Source organism: Carcharodon carcharias, chromosome 2 (genome assembly GCF_017639515.1).
Source record: "Carcharodon carcharias isolate sCarCar2 chromosome 2, sCarCar2.pri, whole genome shotgun sequence".
In the NCBI taxonomy this organism is placed as follows: Eukaryota; Metazoa; Chordata; class Chondrichthyes; order Lamniformes; family Lamnidae; genus Carcharodon; species Carcharodon carcharias.
The window spans coordinates 130,888,265-130,910,630 of record NC_054468.1 but is presented as its reverse complement, the minus strand read 5'-3'; the positions used below and the strand labels follow the sequence as shown (position 1 = coordinate 130,910,630).

The 22,366-nt window shown below is 43.3% G+C and overlaps 1 protein-coding gene across 1 annotated transcript in view; it reads left to right on the top strand.

The window, feature by feature from the left end:
- Window positions 1-9,937: 9,937 nt before the first annotated feature.
- The window catches only part of LOC121288224 (metabotropic glutamate receptor 1-like), a 619,300-nt gene continuing 606,871 nt past the window's right edge, over window positions 9,938-22,366 (top strand). Inside the window, exons 1-2 of the mRNA XM_041206686.1 lie at window positions 9,938-10,026; window positions 10,740-11,545. Coding sequence (XP_041062620.1) covers window positions 9,938-10,026; window positions 10,740-11,545 — 895 coding nt within the window. The remainder of the gene's footprint in view (window positions 10,027-10,739; window positions 11,546-22,366) is intronic.

Below are 22,366 nucleotides of genomic sequence, written 5' to 3'. Positions count from 1 at the left end.
ATGGCTCATCAGCAGCAGCAAAATTGTATCCAGCTACAATCTGTCTCATCACGGCCTGGCATATCTCTCATTCTACCATTACCATCAAGCCCTGAAACCAACCATAGTTCAAACAGGAGTATAGGAGTACATGCCAGGAGCAGCAACAGACGTACCTGAACATGAGATGCCAGCTTTGTGAAGCTACAACATAGGACTACATGCTAAACAGTGGAAGCAGCATGCTGTGGACAGAGCTAAGCAATCCCACAACCAACGGATCAGAACTAAGTTCTGTGATCCTGCCACATCCAGTTGTCAATGATGGCCAACAATTAAACGACTAATGAGAGGAGCATCCATGAACATCTTCATCCTCAATGATGATCAGGCCCAGCACATGAGTGCTAAAGACAGGCTGATCTGCAACCATCTTCAGCCAGAAGTGCCAAATGGATGATCCATCCCAGCCTCTTCTTGACAACCCCTCCATCATAGAAGCCAGTCTTCAGCAAATTTGATTCACTCCAGGCGATGTTAAGGAACGGCTGAGTTCATGATTTATGGAAAAGGTTATGGGCCCTGACAACATCCCATGGAGTGCTGAAGACTTATGCTCTAGATCCAGCTGTGCCTCTGGTCAAGGAGTTCAAGTACAGCTATAACAATGACATCTATCTGACAGATGGCAAAATATCCCAGATATGTCCTGAGCACAAAAAAAGGACAATCCAATGCTGCTGTCAATCATCAGTAAAGTAATCGAAGGTGTCCTTGACAGAACTATCACAGAACGTGCCAATGACTTGATTGATTCCACATGATCCATTCTTTTCCAGACCTCATTGCAGCCTTGGTCCAAACTTGGACAAAAGATCTGAGGTGAAGTGAGAGTGACTGCACTTGACATTAAGGAAATATTTGGGTGTGGCATAAAGCAACTCGAGTAAAATTGAAGTCAAGGGGAATCGGGGAGAAACTGTCTGCTGGTTGGAGTCATATCTAATTACAAATGAAGATGGTTGTGGTTATTGAAGGTTAATCATCTCAGACCCAGAATATCAATGCAGGGGTTCCTCAGGACAGTGTCCAAGACCCAACTTCAGCTGCTTCTTCAATGACCTTCCCTCCATCGTAAGATGAGAAGTGGGGATGATTGCACCATGTTCAGTACCATTTACAACTCCTTAGACAATGATGCAACCTGTGCCCACATGCAGCATGACATGGGTCACATTCGGGCTTCTGCTGATAAATGACTAATGACACACAAAAGTACAAGGCATTGACCATCTCCAACAAGAGGGAATCTAATAACCTCCCCTTAACATTCAATGGTATTACCATTGTCAAATCCCCCACCACCAACATCCTGGGAATCACCATGCAACAGTTGCATGGGAACACTACCACTTGCAAGCTCCTCTGAAAGTTACACACCATCCTGACTTGGAAATATATAATCATTCCTTCATCGTTGCTGGATCAAAATCTTGGAACCCCCTTCCTAATAACATTGTGGGTGTACCAACACCATATGGACTGCTGTGCTAGAAAAAGGCAGCTCACCACCACCTTCTCAAGAACAACTTGAGATGGGGAAGAAATGCTGGCCTTGCCTATGATGCCCAATCTGAGATTGGTAGATTTCTGTTAGCCAAATATATTAAGTGATATGGAGCAAAGGCTCATGGAGTTAGGTTATACATCAGCTATGATCCCATTGAAAGATGAAATAGGTTTGAGGGGCTAAATGGCCTCCTCCTGTTTCTATGTTCCTATCTAACTGCTCGCTGACCTACTTTGACCTCCAGTGTATCGATGCCTTGATTTTAATATTGATTCTCATTTCTGAAACCCTCCATGCGCTGTCACCCTACAATCCTCTGAGAATTCTGTGTTCCACCAAATTTTATTGCAAATCTTATGCATCCCCTACTTCCTTTCTCCCACCATTGACAGAAGTCATCTTGGCCCTCAGCTCTGCAATTACTTCCTTAAACCAATTTGCCTCTCCACCTCTCTCTATTACTTTAAGACTCTGCTTAAAACCTAACTCTTTGGCCAGAATTTTCCGCTCAGGTTGCCTCGGGTGTCATGGTGGGTGTGAGTGAACAGTATGGTGAGAAGGCCAAAAATCAGTTTTATGATGTCATGAAACAGTTTGTGATTGTCCGCTCCGCCCATCAATGGCGGGCTCTGTTTCCCGCCGCGAGACGTCAGGAACGTCACTTTAATACATTTGCATTTAATTATAAGCCCTGCTTGCTAGAATCATCCCCCCATGCTGGATCATCCAGGTCCATTGGCGTGATTGCACGTTGACATGTTTCACAACTGTACATAAGTGGCATGCACCTGGTGAGCTGCAATTTGCTTGGGGCTTTGAGATTTGTTTGCCTACCTTTCTTTGGGCAGTACTTGCAGTAATTAGTGCCAGGCTTCGCAGACAGCTCCACATCACGTTTAGTGCCGGGGGGCGGGGGGGTGGTCATGGACAGGTCAGCACCTACCAGGCCAGCAGTAAGGTTGGGGGGGGGTGGCTTTTCAATAGCTGCAGGGCTCGGGCTTGCTTGGGGAAGGGGGAGAAGTGGCCTCAGGCAAGGGAAGAGGCTGCAGAGCGAAGGCTGCAGTGGGGAAGTGGTGGCTATCCCAGGATGTGTGTGGGGGCACATGTTGATCTGTGCAAGTGGCTTCAAGATGATAATGGCTGTGAGGGAGTCTCTAGAGGAGAGGAGGCCAAATGGAAATGTGAGGGTGTGTGTGAGAGAGAGTGAGTGGTGATGTCCCTTGAACTGGCAGGGAATGAGATGCCAGGGGATGTGTGATGGGCTTCAGTGTGTGAGTTTAGAGTGATGAGATGATTGCCTTACCTGGCAGTACGGATGAGACCATTCATCTGTTTCCTGCACTGGATGGCCGTCCTCTTGTGTACAGTGTTGACACTGACCACCTCTGCCACCACCTCCCAAGCCTGAGTGGTGAGATTGATAGGCCTCCTGCTGCCGGAGTGGGGGTGGAGGATATTGGGGTGGGCCTCCATGGCATCCAGAAGGCATCCCAGGGATGCGTCACTGAATCGGGAGGCTGCACTCTTTTTGACTATTGGGGCCATATCTTCACTAGTGCCCTCCTGGCTTCAAGCATTAAGAAGTGTGCGTGCAGCTACAGTCTAAATATAGCACCCTGCGTGAGGAAGCGACAAGTTAATGGCATGGTGGGCAAATCGGAGGCCGCCTGCCAGCTAGGTGTGATTTCTGCGGCTGCATAATTAATGAGGTTGGAATGGGATGGTATAGTGCCAAAAGCTGCCATTGCAGCCAGTCGGTAAAGCAACATTTTTCCCGCCTGCTACCACACTTAATGCAAATCTGGGACCATTCCATAAGCATTTGTTCACCTGCCCTAAATTTGCTTTCATTGGCACTGTGTAAATCTTTACCTATTTACTCTCTTGTGATGTGCCTAGGGACATCTTAGCAAGTTAAAAATGCTTTCGAAATGCAGATCATTCTTGTTAATGTTGCATCTAAGACCTTCCACATCAGCTCTGTGTGTTCTTTCCTAATGTATTTGATTGAGTACTCTTTTTGCAATTCAAGTAAAAATGACAGCTTATATTTTGTGTTCTCAAAATGTAATGCATGAAATTTTGAACTATACTTTGCAGTAGGAATGCCTTACATGCACCCAATATTGATTCAGAATTCGATATTGTGGCAAGGCACACCCATCACTTTCCAATTAAACTAACATTTGCACATTGGAGCAGAGATATTGATTCCCAGCTAAGCTTTCCTACAAAATGTTCTTATCATTAATATGCACGGCCTTCCAAATAGTCTTCCAGCAGTCTGTTGAAAGTCTGGTTTATTGCACAGAAATCAATTACAGAAATAGTTCCATAATATATTCTTCAGAGATAATTACTATGGATAGATAGATCTCCTGGGGTGTTGCACATGGGCATTCAGCAGATGGACTGGTTTAAAATGTCAGTCACCTGCTGCTGGTCACTGCTTAACAGATTGCAATCAGTGTACTCATCTATAACTATGCAATGTGCATATTAAAAGGGACACTATAGTAGTTCATCACACAGACATACTGACACACACACACACCCATTCATATTACACACATGCACCCTGACACACACAGACATGTATCTGTCTTCCTATACATATATGCAAACACACAGAAGCTTCCATGCACCCACCGATGGATTTGCCAGTCCGACTTAGAGCTGACCTTGAGCTACACTAGATATTGAGGCTTGACTAGATTGTTTGGCAGACCTGCACAGGAAGTTGGCATGGAACGACAAGGGTAAGAAGCACTGGTGGGAAAGGTTTTGACAGAGATGCAGTGGAGATGCTGCTGGATGCGTTGCAGAGAGGTCCAGCAACCCACTGACATGGATGCTTTAAAAAGTGTTTCCCCAAAGTTGCCTGCGAACGATGTATTTATATGCATTTGTGTATTTTCTTACCCATGGAGTGAAAAATTCAATTTAAAATAATTCGGCAGCAAAGCCCTTTTACTTATAAAGAAGAGGTTAGTTTATTTCATACTATTGCTCTGGAAGTTACCTTAGAAAAGCTAAAGTTACTAACATATACACACACAAAAAATAGTTACAAATGAAGATAAAATGGAGATATAAACTTATAAATGTAAATAAAGAGTGGTCCATATTCAGTGCAAGCCTGATATGTTTTGAAGTCAAGCTGTTGTATTGTCTGAAGTGAAGGCCTTGAGATTGTAGAGTTGGCTCTGCAGCTGTGATGACTTCCACTGTTGAATTGCCAGAGGTTGCTTTAACATGTGAGCTTAGTAGGTGGAATCAGGGCTTACAGGGTGGAGAGAAGGTTCCTTGATACTGCTCTACAGGCTTGGCAACTTCAAACTGCCTAGTTACTTACAACAGAAGCTGTGGCTGTTTCTAGATGCCTTTCTCAGTCCCTCCCTGGGCTAAAGCTTCTTCAAGATAGTTCTCTGTATCTGGGTGAAGGAGTTCTAGCAAAATGCATAAGGACAAAGTCAGGTGACCCTCAGAATCCATTTTGGAAACAGTCTTTAAACTCAGTCCAAGGTGTATAAAATGTGATCTTCATAACAGATTTTTTCTAAAAATTTGTAATATTATAACTGCACACAGTAATAACACAAAGAGGTGGAAACAGTGCTGTAAAGGCCCTGGTAGGAGTTGGCAGACAGCACAAATACAACCAGCAGAGTACTGAGGTCATAGCATCAGTACAACAAAAAATTCAACAACTCTATCAGGTGTGGCAATGTAGGCAGGTGTCACAACCCTCTTCATTCTGCTGCGCACAATTGATGCGACGTATCTAAGGCTCATTCCAATATGAATTTGGGCTTTACCAATCTTCTTGTCAATATGAATTTGATGTGTTCTGATTTATAAAGGAAATAGTCCAACATTTTATATCATATCAAACATATGATATCAACAATGGTACAACAATGGGCATTTGATGTCTGTTATGTCACAATTCCTGTGTAACAAGTTGGTGTCACATTCTTGACCCATTCAGATAAAAGACAACAATTAAGAATTCTGTAACAATGAGAAATAATGAAATTCTAATAAATAGTCAAATGTTCACGTAAAGTTTAGGGGAAAGAGAATTTATTTCAAAGTCATACAATGGCAAAAATTGAGAGAGACTGACAAAAGAAAGCAATTAGACACTTGTGCTTTTGTATTTATATGCTTATAATGCTAAAACAATCATTGAAACATTTAAAAAATGCAATGTTCTTAGCTATAGCTAGAGAATGCCATTTCATTTACAAATAAAATGACTTAAGCAACTCAGCCAGCTGAATGGTATCCTCTCAGCTATAATCATTCTATGATTTCATAATTCTATGATTCTATGAAGTGAAAAATTAAATAAAGGTTTCATTTTTATGTGCTGTTATTAAATTAATTTGTGAGATATGACCTGTTTGGGAAGAATATTTTTCTTTTCTTCAATCTCCTTACCAAAATGAATTGCTTCACACACCTTTTCATTACATTTCATCTGTCATGTGTCAGCCCATGTCATCAATCTGCCTGTGCCCTCCTGGAGACTGTCGCTATCCATCTTACTATTTATTGCATTTCTGAGTTTTGTGTCATCTGCAAACTTTGAATTTATGTCCTGTACATTCAGTTCCAAGTTGTTAATGTGTATCAAAAAGAACAAACCCTTGAGGGATACCACTGTATACTTCCCTTCAATATGAAAAACAGCCATTCACTACATCTGTCCCTTAGCCAATTTTACATCCATGCTGTCACTGCCCCTTCGAACCCACGGACTTCAATTTTTCTAATAGGCTTTCCAAGTGGTGCTTTAACATCTTTTGAAAATCCATGTACACTAAATCAACTGCACTACACTCATTATCCCTCACTATTACATTATCATAAAGCTCAGTGAAGTTGGTCAAACATGATTTTCTGTTAACGAGTCCACACTGTCTTTCATTTATTAACTCGTATTCTTTTTCCAAATGCCAAAAGTTTTGTCCCAGGTTATTATTTCAAAAAGCTTTCCCACCGCTAACGTTAGCCTGACTAACCAGTCCTCAGTCTTGTTGCAAAAGGATGGTTGGAAATGGGGCTCATACTCTCACCTGTTAAAAGCCATTATCACTACTGAAACAGCAAGAAGTAACTATACCGGCATACCCCAGGAAAGAAAGGGCGACACATCTGAGGATGTAACTGTGATAGGACTGGATGAAAGCCAAAAGGAAGTCCATTCCTTGGCAAGCTCAACCTTCTATGCCAAAACTATCATCAGAATCAGCTTGTGGAATGTCCAAACATTCATCCAATGTGGAAAGATATCCCAGGTGTTGCGAGAGTTGAGAACCTATTGACTTGACAATCTAGGCATCAGCATGATAAGGTGGACAGATCAAGGGCGAATTAGTAGTGAGGGTGCGATGATCCAGTACTCTAGGCAAGATGAACACCACACCCATGGAATTTGCCTCACACTCAACAGATGCTCAGCATGAGGTGTTAGTTGGGTGGAAGCCAATAAGCCATCACTGCATCAGCGCCAGATTCCACACAAGGCATGCCAAAGTCACAATGCAAGTTTACGCACCTACAGAGGCAGACAAAGAGGAAGAGAAAGATGAATTTTCCCACCACTTGCAATACAGGCTGGGTGAGGCACCCAGCTATGATATCAAGCTACTGATTGGTGACCTAAATGCTAAGCTCGATGGCAACCAGCGAGAACTGAATAGTATGATCAGGCCCCATGGGTCAGCAACTGTGTTCAATGGAAATGATGAGCGTCTGCCGGCCTTCTGCAACAGCAATGGGCTTAGCATTGGGAATACCTTCTTCAAACACAAGGACATCCACGAAACGATATGGAGGTTTCCAGATGGTAATGCCCTGAATGAGATTGACTATATATGCAGCAGTACTGGATGGAGGACATTCCTACCTAGGAAACAACATCCCTAGGAGGGTGATGTACAGATTGACGAGGATTAGCAAAGCGCATCAGTCTTCCAACGGCTTACATAGTCTGGGAATCCAACACCATCAACATGCCATGAAGCTGCAACTCTACATGTCCATGGTAGCATCAACTGCAATCTACGCCAGTGAGACATGGAAGAGAAAAACAAACGTGCCATGTTAGTTGAATGTCTTTCACCAGCACTGCCAATGTAAGTTCCTGGGTATCACAGGGAGAGACATCACCATCAACAAAGAAGTGCTACAGAGGACTGGTCAGAGGGACATGTTAATGGAAAAACGACTGAGGCTGACAGAACACACATTTTGCCGACTGGATGTATGCCCTGCCAAAGTGGCGGTAGAATGGACACCACCAAATGGAAGCAGACCCGGCTGGCCAAAGAAGCCCTGGTGAAGTACATTTAGAGAGGATCTTCAAGAGTGAACACCACCTGGGCTGAAGCAAAAGAGATTGCGATGGACCGAGACCAGTGGCGGAGTCTTGCTGCCCATTGGGAGACAGTGGTGTAGTGGTGTTGTCACTAGACTGCTAATCCAGAAGACCTAAGGTAATGCTCTGGGGCCTCAGGTTTGAATTCAACCATGGCAGATGCTGGAATTTGAATTCAATCAGAATTTGGAATTAAAATTCTAATGATGACCATGAAACCATTGTCAATTTTTGTAAAACCCACCTGGTTCACTAATGTCCTTTGGGGAAGGAAATCTGCTGGCCTACATATGACTCCAGACCCACACCAATGTGGCTGACTCTAAAATTCCCTCTGCAATTACCTTCTCATGGGCAATTAGGGATGGGCAATAAATGCTGGCCTAGCCAACAACCTCCACATCCCATGAATGAATTAAAAAAATACTCCTCACAGTTCACGATACTGGCAAGCTTTGTGTCATCTTTCAAGAAAAGAAATCCTCCTAGTACCAACCCTTAGGGACCCCTCTGTATCCTTATCACTGAAAAAGAACCATTCACCACTACTCTCTGTTCTGTGCCACTAAGCTAACTTCATTTACATTCTGCCACTATGCTTTCATTCCATCAGCTTAAAACCCCTTCATAATTTTAACATCTCTTTCAAAATTCCCACAGCCTTCTCTGTTCAATGGAGTACAATCCCAGCATCCCTAGTGTCAGCACATAGTTGAAGTCTGTCATCCCTGGTACTTTCTGGTAAACCTCCTCTCTAAGGCCTTGACATTCTTCCTACAGTGTAGTGCCCAGAACTGGACACAATACTCCAGCTGAGGTCTAACCAGAGATTTATCAAGGTTTAAAAGAATCCTTAGAATCTAGATTATGGGTTTCCTTCAGTTTAGTTCAGCCTCAACTTTTGTCTAAATCATGTTGTGCTTCCTAAGGAATCCCTGCAGATTTTTTCTCTGTTGTTGAGACAATGTCATTCTTTTTTGTCAAACAAGATAGGCATTCCGATTCCTGGGCAGCTCCCTTTGGGCGGCTGCATGGGCTGGCTCTGCACTGTCGAGTTATGGTCACATTGAGAAACTGGGACATTTCTAAGCCCTGGGAACGGTTGCTATGAGAAACCAACTACTTGGTCTTAAGGTTTTATTCTTAAATCAGATTGGCCCTGGGACATTCTATTTACTCGGTGGAAAGCAACATTTTCCCCAGAGCAAGTTGCTGAAAGGTTACTCCAGGAGCGAAAGTTTACCTTGTGCAGATCACAGACTCATTCTTTTACGAAAAATAATAACGACCATTTCGCCCAGTGGGGGGTGGGCTGGTCCTTTCTGGTACACGGCTTGCCGCTGTTCGCTGTCTTTTCCCAACTCTCGGCTCCGTTTAATTCGTTAACAGAACAGGCAACCTAACGTTGACGGGGAGGGAAGCGGGGGTGGGGGGAGGGGGGTGTGCGGTTTGCCCTGATTTCAGTTCTGTAGTGGAATGGAATGGAAGAGAGAGGGCAGGACTGTTCAGGCAAAGCAGCTTCTTAGCGATAAAACCTACCCGGCTGCGAAGGAGAACGGACAGAAGATTGGAGCCGCCTGGCCATTAAAGGCATGAGATCGTCGCAATGATCGCAGGTAAGTCTCGAATCTCACCTGCTAATCCTGATTTGTATCCGAGTGGAGAATTTTTGCCATGACAGAAATACTCTTCTGGCTAACGCCGGGCAAATGCATCGGCATTACCCCTCTTGCCTTGCAGGGATGTGGGTTTGCTTCCCGATGTTGACTTGCTCTTGCCTTGTGCGAGCGAGTCTCCCAGTGCGTTCCTGCGCAACACACAGGGCTCTCTGGCCGTGCCTCCGATTTGAACTGCTCTCGGCAACCTGTTTAAGACAAAGCCCAGTGTTGGATGTGACCTGCGTGGCGTGACAAAATTCGTGGAACCCACCCTGAACTTGTTGAGGAGTTAGCAAACGCCAAGTGTGTCACTTCCAGAGTTGGAATGGCTTTGCGCTAACCATGGTGCTGAAACTATCTCCCGGCCACAGAATCTGTCTAGTCAATAACCAGATATTCAAGTCTCCATCTATCAGTCGGATGTTGAAAAAGTGCAGTTCCCTGCACCATAAATTCAACCGCGGAAAATAAAGATTAACAACTGCGTCTTAAATGTAAATTTAGTAAATGCTGGTCCTTTGGCAGGTAGGCTGAAGCGACTTCACATGAGAACCTAGATCTTAACCGTCTTATCTTAGTGTAACGAGGCTACAGTGCTGGAGAGTTTCAGTTGGAATTGCACCAGTTCTAAAACATATTTTCGAACTATCTGAACGAACCTTGAGTGAATTTTTCCTGTGCTTCTCCCCTGGTTTTAGTCCACAGGTTTATAGATGCCGATTTTATACAACCGTCACAACTGAAGGCAGCCTGTAACGGATTGCGAAGTGTTTCTTCAAGCCTGCATTTAGAGATCTGATCCTCGGTGAAGTCAGTCCACTGCAAGATGTGCTTGCTTGCAAACCTTTAGCTTAGAGATATTTAAGTACCGGGAGCCGAGTTCTCATTCGCTCGTATTTAAGCTAATCGCCGTTCCTACATTGTACAAGTTTGACGAGGCCGATTCCTAAGAACTTGACTTTATACAACCTGTACATCAAGGTCGTCAGTCACCCATATTCTCGTGCCTGGTAAAACAGCGATTCCACCCCCCACCCCCCCCCCCCCCCCACCTCACAAACCTCAAACCACAATACAGCGAGCTGTGTCTAGATCACCTAGATGTGTATTTAATTGCTGTTTTTGATTTGTCTTCCTTTTCTAGGTGCAACTGCTTGTTTGGTCGGACTGGACTTCCTTTTCGTATCATAAAAAAGGTTCGCCTCAATATGTCTAGTGAGAGGATGACCAGAAAGAGCAGGTTTGGGAGCTGCATGCGTCCTTGCACTGACATTATGACCCTATGGCTGCTCTTCGTCCCAGTCACTCTCAGCGCCCAGGACCCAGAAGTCGGGAAGAGAGTTCTGTTGTCTATGAACTCGGTTCAACGCTCAGTAGCTCGCATGGACGGCGATGTGATCATTGGGGCTCTCTTCTCCGTGCACCACCAGCCGCCGGCGGAGAAGGTGCCCGAGAGGAAATGTGGGGAAATTCGAGAGCAGTATGGGATCCAGCGGGTGGAAGCCATGTTCCACACTCTGGATAAAATCAACGCCAACCTCAACCTCCTGCCCAACATCACCCTGGGTTGCGAGATCCGAGACTCTTGCTGGCACTCGTCGGTTGCCCTCGAACAAAGTATTGAGTTTATTCGAGACTCCCTCATCTCGATGAGGAACGAGAGGGATGGACTGACCCAATGTCTCGAAGGTCCTGGGTCAGAGGCCAAGACCCCCATAGCTGGGGTCATTGGGCCAGGCTCCAGTTCTGTGGCTATCCAGGTACAGAACCTTCTGCAGCTCTTCAACATCCCCCAGATTGCCTACTCCGCCACTAGCATCGACCTGAGTGACAAGACACTATTCCAATACTTCCTCCGGGTTGTTCCTTCAGATACCCTCCAAGCCAGGGCCATGTTGGATATTGTACAGAGGTACAACTGGACCTATGTGTCTGCTATACACACTGAAGGTAAAAGCTGAGTCTTGTGTATTTGGTTGCTCGATTGCAGTCTGGGTTTTGTACAGTTGTAAGTGTTCCCTCATGCAGTGTAACTTAGTGAACGGTGAGAGGGCGGCAACTGGGGCTGTTTCTAGATTTCCCCAATTCTGGTGAAAGGTCACTGACCTGAAACGTTAACTGTTTCTTTCTCCACAGATGCCGCCTGACCTGCTGAGTATTTCCAACATTTTATTTCAGATTTCCAGGTTGTGCAGTATTTTGATCTCGCATTTTTTAGGCCCTGCAGTATAAATGGAAGCAGTAGAAAGTAGAAACTTGATTTTCTTTTTGATTGTTTGGTCTAGGGAAAGAATCAATTACCTTAACGCCACTAACTTAAAAATTGTAACCGTGCATTTGAGCGTGCATTTACACATTCTACTTTCCCTGACCAGGCAGCGGTGTGGAGCCGGCAGTATAGCTGGGTGCTATTGACTTGCACTTGTTTTAAAGTAGGTCACAGTCTCCGCGGTGCATGGAGGCGCTTTCAGACTTTTAAAGTAACATCTTGGTTCATTATTAACTCGGTCGCCGTGAATCGGAAGGCTGTGGACTGAAGCCCCATCCAGAGATATAAATACATAGCCTAAAGTGACACTTCAATATGATGATAGGCGAGTATTGCAATGTTGCAAGTGTTGTACTTTCGGATAAGGTGCTCATCTGAGGCTCCATCTACCCATTTGCCTGGAGACTCAGGAAATGCTCTTCCTCTGCCGCTTGCTGAATTTTCTGGATTATGTGAGGAGCCTAATGTAGAATGGCCTACCCTGTAAACTACACAAAGGGTGTGCAACTAACCTGAGTACATCATCTAGGAGAGAGACGTTGGCATAGTGGTGGACTAGTAATCGAAAGGCCCAAGCGAATGCTCTGGGGACATGGCAGCTGGTGGGATTTGAATTCAGTTAATAAATCTGGAGTATAATGCTAATCCCAATAATGGTGATCATGAAACTATCATCAACTGTCCTTAAAAACCCATCTGGTTCACTAATATCCTTTAGGGAAGGCAATCTGCTGCCCTTATCTAGTCTGGCTCACATATGAATCCAGGCCCGCAGCAATGCAGTTGACTGTTAACTGCTCTCTGAAATGACCTAGCAAGCTACTTAGTTCAAGGGCAGTTAGGGAAGGCCAACACAGACTGGCCTTGCCAGTGACACCCACATCCCATGAAAGAATAAAGAAAAAAAATATGTTCTGTGACTTGTGCCCTGGCAATGTTAGAAATGAGGAACACAAGTTCATTCTAGGCATCCAGCATTGCTGTGAGCTGTAGAGAATTAATTAGTCTTAAAACTTCAAGTCCTGCAAAACCTAATTTCATGTTAGTTTTAAAAACATAGCTCCTGACAATGTCTGCAGCTGGCACTTGATTATGCTGTGACAAGCACCCCACACTCACTCCATCTTTTTGAAAAGATTAGTACTTGGGGTGTGAGCATTGCTGATAAGGTCAGCGTTCATTGCTAATCCATAATTGCCTTTGAGAAGATGGTGCTGAGCCTTCTTTCTGAACTGCTGCAGTCTGCATGGTGGTGAAGATGCTGCCACGATATTGTTTGGTAGGGAGTTACTGGTTTTTGAGCCAGCGATGACAAAGGAGCAACAATAGTTGACTCAATTCAGGATGGTGCGTGGCTTGGAGGGGAACTCAGAGCTGTTGGTGTTACTGTGCACCCGCGTCCCTTTTCCTCCCACATAGCGGAGGCCACATGTTTATAAGATGCTCCCCGCATGACTTAAGGCTAGAATCCAGTTAGGACCCACTCAAAAAAAAAAACCTGGTGTCAAGGCTGGGCTAGTGGGGCTTGAAAATAGGGCAGGATTCTGCCAGAGCATTAAATCCCAACCATAGTTACCAAAGATAAGACCAAACCAGTGCTCCCAAAGCTATTTTCCAAAGTGACCCTATCTTAACACTTGAAAATAAGTGTGACCCCAGACACCAGCAAAAACAAAATGACAATAAAGCAGCACAGTAACTAATTGATGAGAATGAGGATATCCCATTCCATATTGCACATTGGCAGGCAGCCTGTATATACGGTTTGACCCAGAACTTTATCCCAATTCACATCAAAAATCTCACAAATCTCATTATTGCACACTGGGCAGTTTTGGAAACTGTAAAGTTGAGATTCTTACTTAATTGACCTGGAGAGGATTTTTGATTCAATTCATACCTTAATTGCAATACAAAGACATGTTACAGAGGTTTACTACCAAGAGCACTTATTATCAAGAGTACTACAAACAAAATTAGACCTGATAACAAAACAGTGAAAATTGTTTGGAATTCTGATGGAACCTCTTGAGGTTAAGTGGATTAAAATTGCAGTAGAACAGTTCATGGCTGTTTTGAGATTGGGTGGGTGAGGATGGAGAGAGAATGAGGCATTGTGAACTTAGTTGGTAGTACTTTCCAGAGAAGTTTGCATTTGTAATATAAGCATGGGGATTAGTTAATTAGACAATAGTTGCTCTGGCTTCCACACCAAAAGAAAATCTCAATCAAACTGGTGCTGTAAATGATTGGCAGCTTGGCAAGGCAATCATTTGATGGAGGGAAGGAGGAGGTTTCGAAGATTCAACCTTTTTTTCCCTCTTCTATCTCACCTGCATGAAAACGTATGCTTACTGGGTCTGGAATAGTCCAGGAGAGATATGGAAGTCTCATGTTCTCAGGTTAGGTCTGCGATTGCTGAATCTTGAATGGAGTGAGGACCATAGCAAATGTGTGAAGTTGTGTATTTCAGTTTTTGAGCGGACAAGAAGTGATAAGAAATTGATTGCATTTTACTAAAACCTGTTTTCTGTTCAGGCATGTATGACTTGGAAAGTAATCCAGTTCGTTAGCTTCCAGTCAGCCTCCTCTGAATAGATTGCTTTTCAGTCCTCTTCCTGAAAGAATATAAAATCAGAACTAGGAGCAGGGGTTGGCCATTTGGCTATTTGGCCCTTCAAGATCAAGGTTGTTCTTTTATCTCAAGTGCACCTTCCTGCACTATCCTCATTTCCCTTTGACAGGCCCCTGTCTTGAATATACTGAATGACTGAGCATCCACAACTCTGTGGGGTATAGAATTCCAAATTCACAACCTTTTCAGTGAAGAAATTTCTCCTCATCTCATGCCTAAATGGCGGACCCCTTAATCTGAGACTGTGATCCCACATTCTAGATTCCCTAGCAAGTTCAAAGATTTTCTCAGCATCTACCCTGTGAAGCCCCTTAAGAATTTTATATATTTCAATTAAATTACCTTTCATTCTTCTAAACTCCAGGGAATATAGGCCTGCTCTACTCACTCACTCCTCACTGGACAATCCCTTCATCTGAGGGACCAACGTAGTAAAACCTTTGCTGTACTCCCGCTAGAGCAAGTATGTACTTCCTTAAGTAATGAGATCAAAACTGCACACAATATTTTAGGTGTGGCCTCACCAAAGCACTGTATAATTGTGGTAAGACTTCTTTATTCTTATATCCCAATCCCTTTGTAACAACTGCTAGCATACCATTTGCCTTCCTCATTTGTTGCTGCACCTGCATGTTAAGTTTCTGTGATTCATTTACAAGGTCTATCTGAATGCAAACATTTTCCAGTCTCTTAGCATTCAAAAATATTCCACATTTCTTATTTCTCCTACCAAGTGGATTACTTCACAATTTGCCACATTATATTCCATCTGCCATGTATTGCTCTCTCACCCAACTTGTCTAAATTCATCCACAGCCTCTTTGTGTTCTCCTCAGCACTTACTTACCCAACTAACATGGACGTGTTACACTCAGTCCCTTCATCTAATTCATGAATATAGATTGTAAGTAGCTGAGGCTCAAGTACTGACTCTTGTGGTGCCTTGCTAGTTATAGCTTGCCAACTTGAAAATGAGCCGATTATTTTGACTCACTGTTTTCTGTCCATTAACTAATCCTCAATCCATGTTACAGGTACAATACCTCAAATCTGGCAACCTCAGGACCGAGTCTGTGCTGGATTTGGAACTTTCCGGCTTTTGGGATAAAAAGTTGGAACCCTTTAATTCAGTGAATAAGGGGACTCAAAATGATCTCGCTTCTCTCTGAGTCGGGTGGGGTCCGGGTTCGCTAAGCTACAGAACGCGGAAAACATCCGATGCAGCAATTCTCCGAACTTTTCCGAGCTGGGTTGGGTGAGGTCAAGGTTCATTATGCCACACAGAGCACAGAAACAAAAATGTCTGGTTTTCAGACACCACCAGTTTTCAGGTAGCTGGATTTAAAGTATTCTACCTGTAATATATCACAGCCAATCCTGTGAGTCCTAATTTTGTGTAAAAACCTTTTGTGTGACACCATTTCAGAAGCTAAATGCATTATGTCCACTGGTTCCCCGTTATGCATCTTGCTAGTTATTTTCTCAAAAAACTCTGTTAGATTTGTCAAACATGACTTCTCTTTCATAAATCCACCTTGACTCTGCTTAATTATATTATGATTTTCTAAGTGCCCTGTTACCATTTCCCTAATAATAGATCCTAGCATTTAGTCCCTACTGATGTTTGGCTAACTGGCCTTTAGTTCCCTGGTTTTCTCTCTTCCTCCTTTCTTAAGTAGCTGGGGTTGTGTGTGCTACCCTCCAATCCTTGAGAACTGTTCTCACATCCAAGAAATTCTGGAAGATCAAAACAAATGCATCCACTATCCCTGCAGCTACATTTTAAAACCTTAGGTTACATGTCCAGGGGATTTATTGCTGCTTTTGTACCATTAATTTCTCCAGTACTATTTCTTTAGTTATATAGATTTCTTAAAGTTCCTCATTCCCTTGGCTCTCAATTATTCTGAGATTGGCCTTGTATCTTCTACCATGAAGACAGATACAGAGTATTTGGACAATGCCTCTGTCATTTCCTTATTCCTCTTTATAATTTCACCTTTCTTTCTTCGATAGGCCCACATTTACTTTCACTAAGCTCTTCCTATTTACATAACCCTATGAAAAGCCTACAATCTGTTTTTATATCTTTTTCTAATCTATTCTCATATTCTCTTTCCTTATCAATTTCTTGGACCTGGTTTGCTGAATTCTAAAATCCTCACATTCCCTTATTAACATTTTTGGCAACACTATAAGCCTCTTACTTTGATATTTACTATTTCCAACTTATCTTATTAGCCATGATAGGAAATACTAACTATAATTTGTCTACCATCATATTGTCCTTCTTATCCTTCTTAACTATGTGGCTTAGATTTAAGGTCCTAATTTTAGACTTAACTAAATCACTTACAAACTCACTTTAAAATTCTTTCCTATTATGATCACTCTACCCTAGAGCCCCTTTACTACAAGGCTATTAATTAACCCTTTCCCATTGCACAATACTTGATCTAAAATAGTCTGTTCCTTGTTGATCCCTTAAGATACTAATCTAGAAAACTTTTATGTACATTCCATTAACTCATTTTGCACACTATTACTACAAATTTGGTTTGTCCAGTCTATATGATGAGTAAAGTCCCTCATGATTACTCTATTACCGTTGTTACATGCACCTCCAATTTTATGACTCTAGACTACCCTAGACTGCAATTACTGTTAGTTGGCCTATAAACAACTCCCACCAACATTCTGCCCCTTGCTGTTTCTTAGATCCACCCAAACTGATTCTATTTCTTGATTTGCTGAGCTCAGATCCTTTCTCTCCACAGTCTTTATCACATCCTTTATTATCAGGGCTATCACATTTTCCCTCTTCCTTTTATAAGCTAAGTATCCTGAAATATTTAATTCCCAATCTTCGTCACTGTGCAACCAAGTCCCCTTAACTTATTAGATCAAACCTGTTAATCTTTACCTCTGCTATTAATTTTTATAATTTGTTGCAAATGCTTTAGCACTCTCAGATATTACTTTGATATTTTCTAATTTTCCTTGATGTCACCTGAGTAGGGCCAGGGAGAGGAGGTGCAGACAGTGCCAAGCACTGGGGCCTTGGATTGGAGGAGAGGTGGCGGTGGTGGGGGGGGGGGGGGGGGGGTGGGGGGGGTTGAAAGGTGGGTGATAGGCGGGCTCTGAGTTTCAAGAAATTTTTTGTCTCCCATGTTGAGCATCCAGAGCTGCAGACCTGAGAGACCGGCTTAAAAAAAAGTATCCATCAGACTGAGAGGTCTGATGTCTTTAAGCCGGTCTGCTAGTGTCAGGTCAGTTTCATGAGTCACTGCAGTTGCTTCTGACCTTCAGGTAGTTTTGTAATTCCTAATTTTTTTTTTTAAAAAGCCTGCCAGGAAACCACGAAGATGCCCAAAGGTGAAACTGAGAGTGTCCCTGTTTGAAAAATGGGAAGACAAAACCCTGTAATTTTAGTGTCAGTTGAATACTGTGTTGGGTGCTGGTTGTGGGGGGAGGGAGGGGGAAGGTGTGTAGGGAGTTGGGGAGCTTAGGGGGGAGATCAGAGGGGGGATGGGGAAGGTTGGAAGTGGGTTGTAGAAGTGGTTGGAGAGGGGGTGTTGGAGGGGGATTTGGGGGGAGGGGTTTGAGGGGAGGTGAAATTGCAAGCGCTGACAGCAAGCTGTTTTTTTTTTCAAAGCTTTAAGGGTCTTGGGGATTTAAATGATTTGACAGCTTGCCAGTTCCACTGAGCTTATCCACTTTTCATGCACATTCATGCCAACTCCTAACAGTCCAAAGGGCACCTGACCTCTCCCAAAGGTCACCTTACCTTTCCCAAAGGGGTACCTGGACCTTTCCAAAAGGGTACCTACCTCTCCAAATAACTCCGGCAGCTTTAGATCTTTTCCTTAAATGTCTAAAGCCCACCAGTCATATTTTGGACATCTCATTTAGGAAAATTGCATCAGTCTGAAGACAGCTGCAATTTTACATTTTTGTTAAGCAAAGTTATTAAGGTTATGGAACCGAAGTGTGCAGATACAGTTAAGATGTAAATCAACCATGATCTAATTGAATTGCAGAAGAGGCTCAAGGGGCAGAATGGCCTACTTTTATTCCTATGTTCCTATGATATTGGGAAGTAAGGTACTGTCAAGTTCATTTGGCTGTTCATTTACAAGTGATGCAGAACCTGAGAGAACATCTAATGTATTGTTCAAATTAATTATCTGTCAATTAATGTTTCACATTAAAACCTGATGGGCTGTTTTAATGAAAGTCACAAATACATGATTCAAATGATATAAATCTTTTAGCATTGTGAAACTTTTTATACCATTTTTGAATGCAACACTTCTTATTCAAAATTGCAAAAACAACTTAATTGGTCCATAATAATGACCTTGTTTCTTTTCCATGCATGGTTCTAGAAAATAAGATGTGATGTCGTTAGGTGGAAATCAAAATACAGAGGATGAGGAAATGTCTGCTGTAGTGATTTTGAAGGCTGATTTGTAAAAGAAATATCCTGGATGACGTACAGCTGGATACAGGTTGTTGGAGAACCAGATGTACAATTATTGAATGCCTTCAGATCTAACTTGCATATATCTTTGAATGTTCAATGTTTGTTAACCAAGGAGAAATAATAATTAGGAATCTATTAATGGACCTTCAACAAAGTGATCTTAGGTAATGTACAGCTAATACTGATTTCAATTGGCGAATAAAATTTGCATTAGCAACTAACTTTAATTGGGTGGGAAGTTAAATGCTTAACACGTTGGAATCTAGGTGTAGCCCTCATGAATGTGGTAAATGGCTTGAGTCATTATCCTACTTTGAATTCTAGGCAGCTCCACTGTGAGTGTCCATTACTTGTAAGCAAACTGCATTTGAGACACCTACATCAACCATTTGCTATTTCACTGGTCTGTTAATAACTTCGACAGAAATTAATTGGATCTGTGCAAAACTTATTCAGCGCTTGACTGCAGTTGCATGGTTAGTGGGACCTGATAACAGATGCTACTTGAGCTGTAGTAAGAGCCAGTGGAGATCCAATGGCACAGCAGGAAACATATAAACAAACACACCAGTGCTCAACACAGGCAAAACAACAAGCCTCAGTATGTTGGAGCAGCTGTGGAAGTGAAGGTTCAAGAAGGTCTAAGGTCAAAGGAAGAGATCCATTGGAACTGGAGGACCAATGACCACCCCTGTCAGCATGCTTTCCACACATGACAGAGCTTTCTTGACCTCACTGGAATATCATTACAGACTATGCATATTATAGGCTGTACCTCACTGGGGCTATCTCAAAAATAGGCCTGGACTCTCCTGTGATCTGGTCTTAAATCGGGCAGGAGAGCAGCAGGAAATGATGGGAAAATTCAGCCCGTGTGGCCTACTATTGTTGCATGTTCTCATTCTCTGCTCCACTTCCACCCCAGCTTTGCTAGGCTTGCTGCTGGCTTCGCCTTCCACATGTCCTATATGTAAATGGCAGCAGGGCCTGCATCCCCAGTGGATTTATCCTTCATTCTCCCCATCCCAGGAGTGCCTTACGGAAGGTGGCGGTTGACCCCAAGAAGAAGTAAGAACAGCCCTGAGGCCTGCTCATCAAAGCAGATGCTGTGCAAGGCTTCAAAACTTTTCAGTCCCCCTTCAACCACCTGGTGGTCCCACCAGACCAGGCTATGAAGGGCTGTCTCTTGGGAGTGAGTATCCTGCCAGGACTCAGCCATGCATGACTGAGAAGCCTCAACCCAGGTAGCTGGGTTAGCACTGCAGCTCTAGCAAGACCATTATGCAGATCTCTTACCCAGCCACTGAGAGAAAATTTCTGGCTACTGTGTCAATTCCTGGAGCCAGATCAGGGGTTAGGAACAACAACAACACTGCACCAGCAGCATTTACAAAATGTGGCATTTTCACTTAACTTTTATGCACATCCTCCTGTGGGATATCTTGTGCATCATAACATATAAACTCACCATCCCACCTGAAAGCCATTTATCTCTTGGGAGAGACAAAAAGGAACAGATAAATATCCAGAACAATTTTAGGGGGGAAAATATCTCTCTAACCAGAGGACACAGGTTTTGAGGTGAATGGCAAAAAAGCTGGGAGGAAATGAAGAGAAGTGTGTTGACTTATCTAGATGTTCTGATCTAGAATGCACTGCCTGAATGGGTGATGGAAGATGTTTTAAAAACTTTCAATAAGAGAATTGGATAAATTGGTGAAAAGGGAGGAGTTTACAAGGCTATGCGGTAAAAACAAGAGAGTAGGAGTAGCTGGATGCTCTTTCAGAGAGCTGTCACTGCCCAGTGCATTGGAAAGCTTCCTCTGTGCTCTGATACTTTATGATTCTATATAACACCTATATGTGATGAAAACTAGTCCACCAGATCACTCGGACACTGATAATTCTATGCCATACTTATCTTTTGTAACACGGGAGCTGTACTCCATCCAGGAGCAGGCCAAGCTATTTAAAATTGAATGAATCAAGTTGGCAGCTTGTTCCTCTGGTCCACCAGTTAATGGGAAAAGAACCACCTTCTGACATATAACCCAGTTCTTAACATTACTTGACGATATAACCCCTGGTTCTCCCTAACCCATTTAGTTGAAGCAAACCCTCTACACAAACACAATCTATCACCACTTTCCATTGTCAGATGTATGTGACCAACTTAAAATGTGGCTCAGGAGAAGGATCAACAACAAGGGAGTGGCGAGAAGGCCCAAATATCATCACCTGAAAATTTGAATGTAGGTCGTTGCCCCATCCCCCATGCCTCATTTAAAATTCTCATCTGCATGTTTAAATTTCTTCCGAGTCTCTCCACTCCCTACTTCAGTGACCTCCTCCATCTCAACAATTCTTCTCCCCCTCCTCTCTGAGTGGACCACCGTTTGCAGTTTTGCCATCAGGGGTGTAGACCTCTCCCTCTGCAATTTTCTCCTTAAGCCCCTCTATCACCTTCTTTTAAGAGCTTCTGTGTAACCCATCCCTTTGACCAAGCAGTTGGTCACTCCCTCTTTATATCTGCTACTAGGGCTAGGTATTTGCACACCTGAATCTTTTCAAAAGTGTTAGATAAATACAAAACATTAAAGCTAAACAGAACTCATATCTGAAGAAGGATTCTTTGTTATGCTGGGCAAGCTAATAAATCTATCGAGGTGTCATGCCAAGTTTAAGCCTCCTCAATGGTTTACCCATGAGGTTAAAAAAAAGACTTGCATTTATACTGCATCTTTCACAATCTCAGAATGTCTCAAAAGCTTTACAGCCAATTAACTGCTTTATGAATTATGGTCATCGTTGTAATGTTGGGAGTGCAGCAGCCAATTTATGCACAGCAAGATCCCACAGGCTGCATTGAGACAAAACCGCCAGGGAATCTGTGTTTTTAATGATTTTGGTTGAAAGGTAAATATTGCCCAGTTCACCAGGCAAAACTCCCCTGCTCTTCTGCAAAATAGTACCAATGGATCTTTTAGGTCTGCCTGAGAAGGCAGACAGAACTTCTTAACATCTTACCAAGCTTAACACCTCATCCAAGCCTCTGACAGTGCAGCACTCCCTCAGTGCTGGAGTGTCAGCCTAGATTTTGTGCTCAAGTCTTTGAAGTGGGATTTGAATTTATGATATCTTGGGTGGGATTTTCCGCACCTGCCCGCCACTGGGATCTTCTGGTCCCGCCGCAAGTCAGTGGGCTTCTGACTGGGGGCGCCCCCGCCTCACCCACAGCGGGTCCCACCCGCAACGGGGCCGAAAAATCCCGGCCTCTGGCGGAGAGCCACAGCAACCAAAAATATCAAGAGCAGGGGGGATAAAAAGTACAAGTATGAAAACTATAAATACAGAGGTACACATAGTTAAAGCAGGCAGACC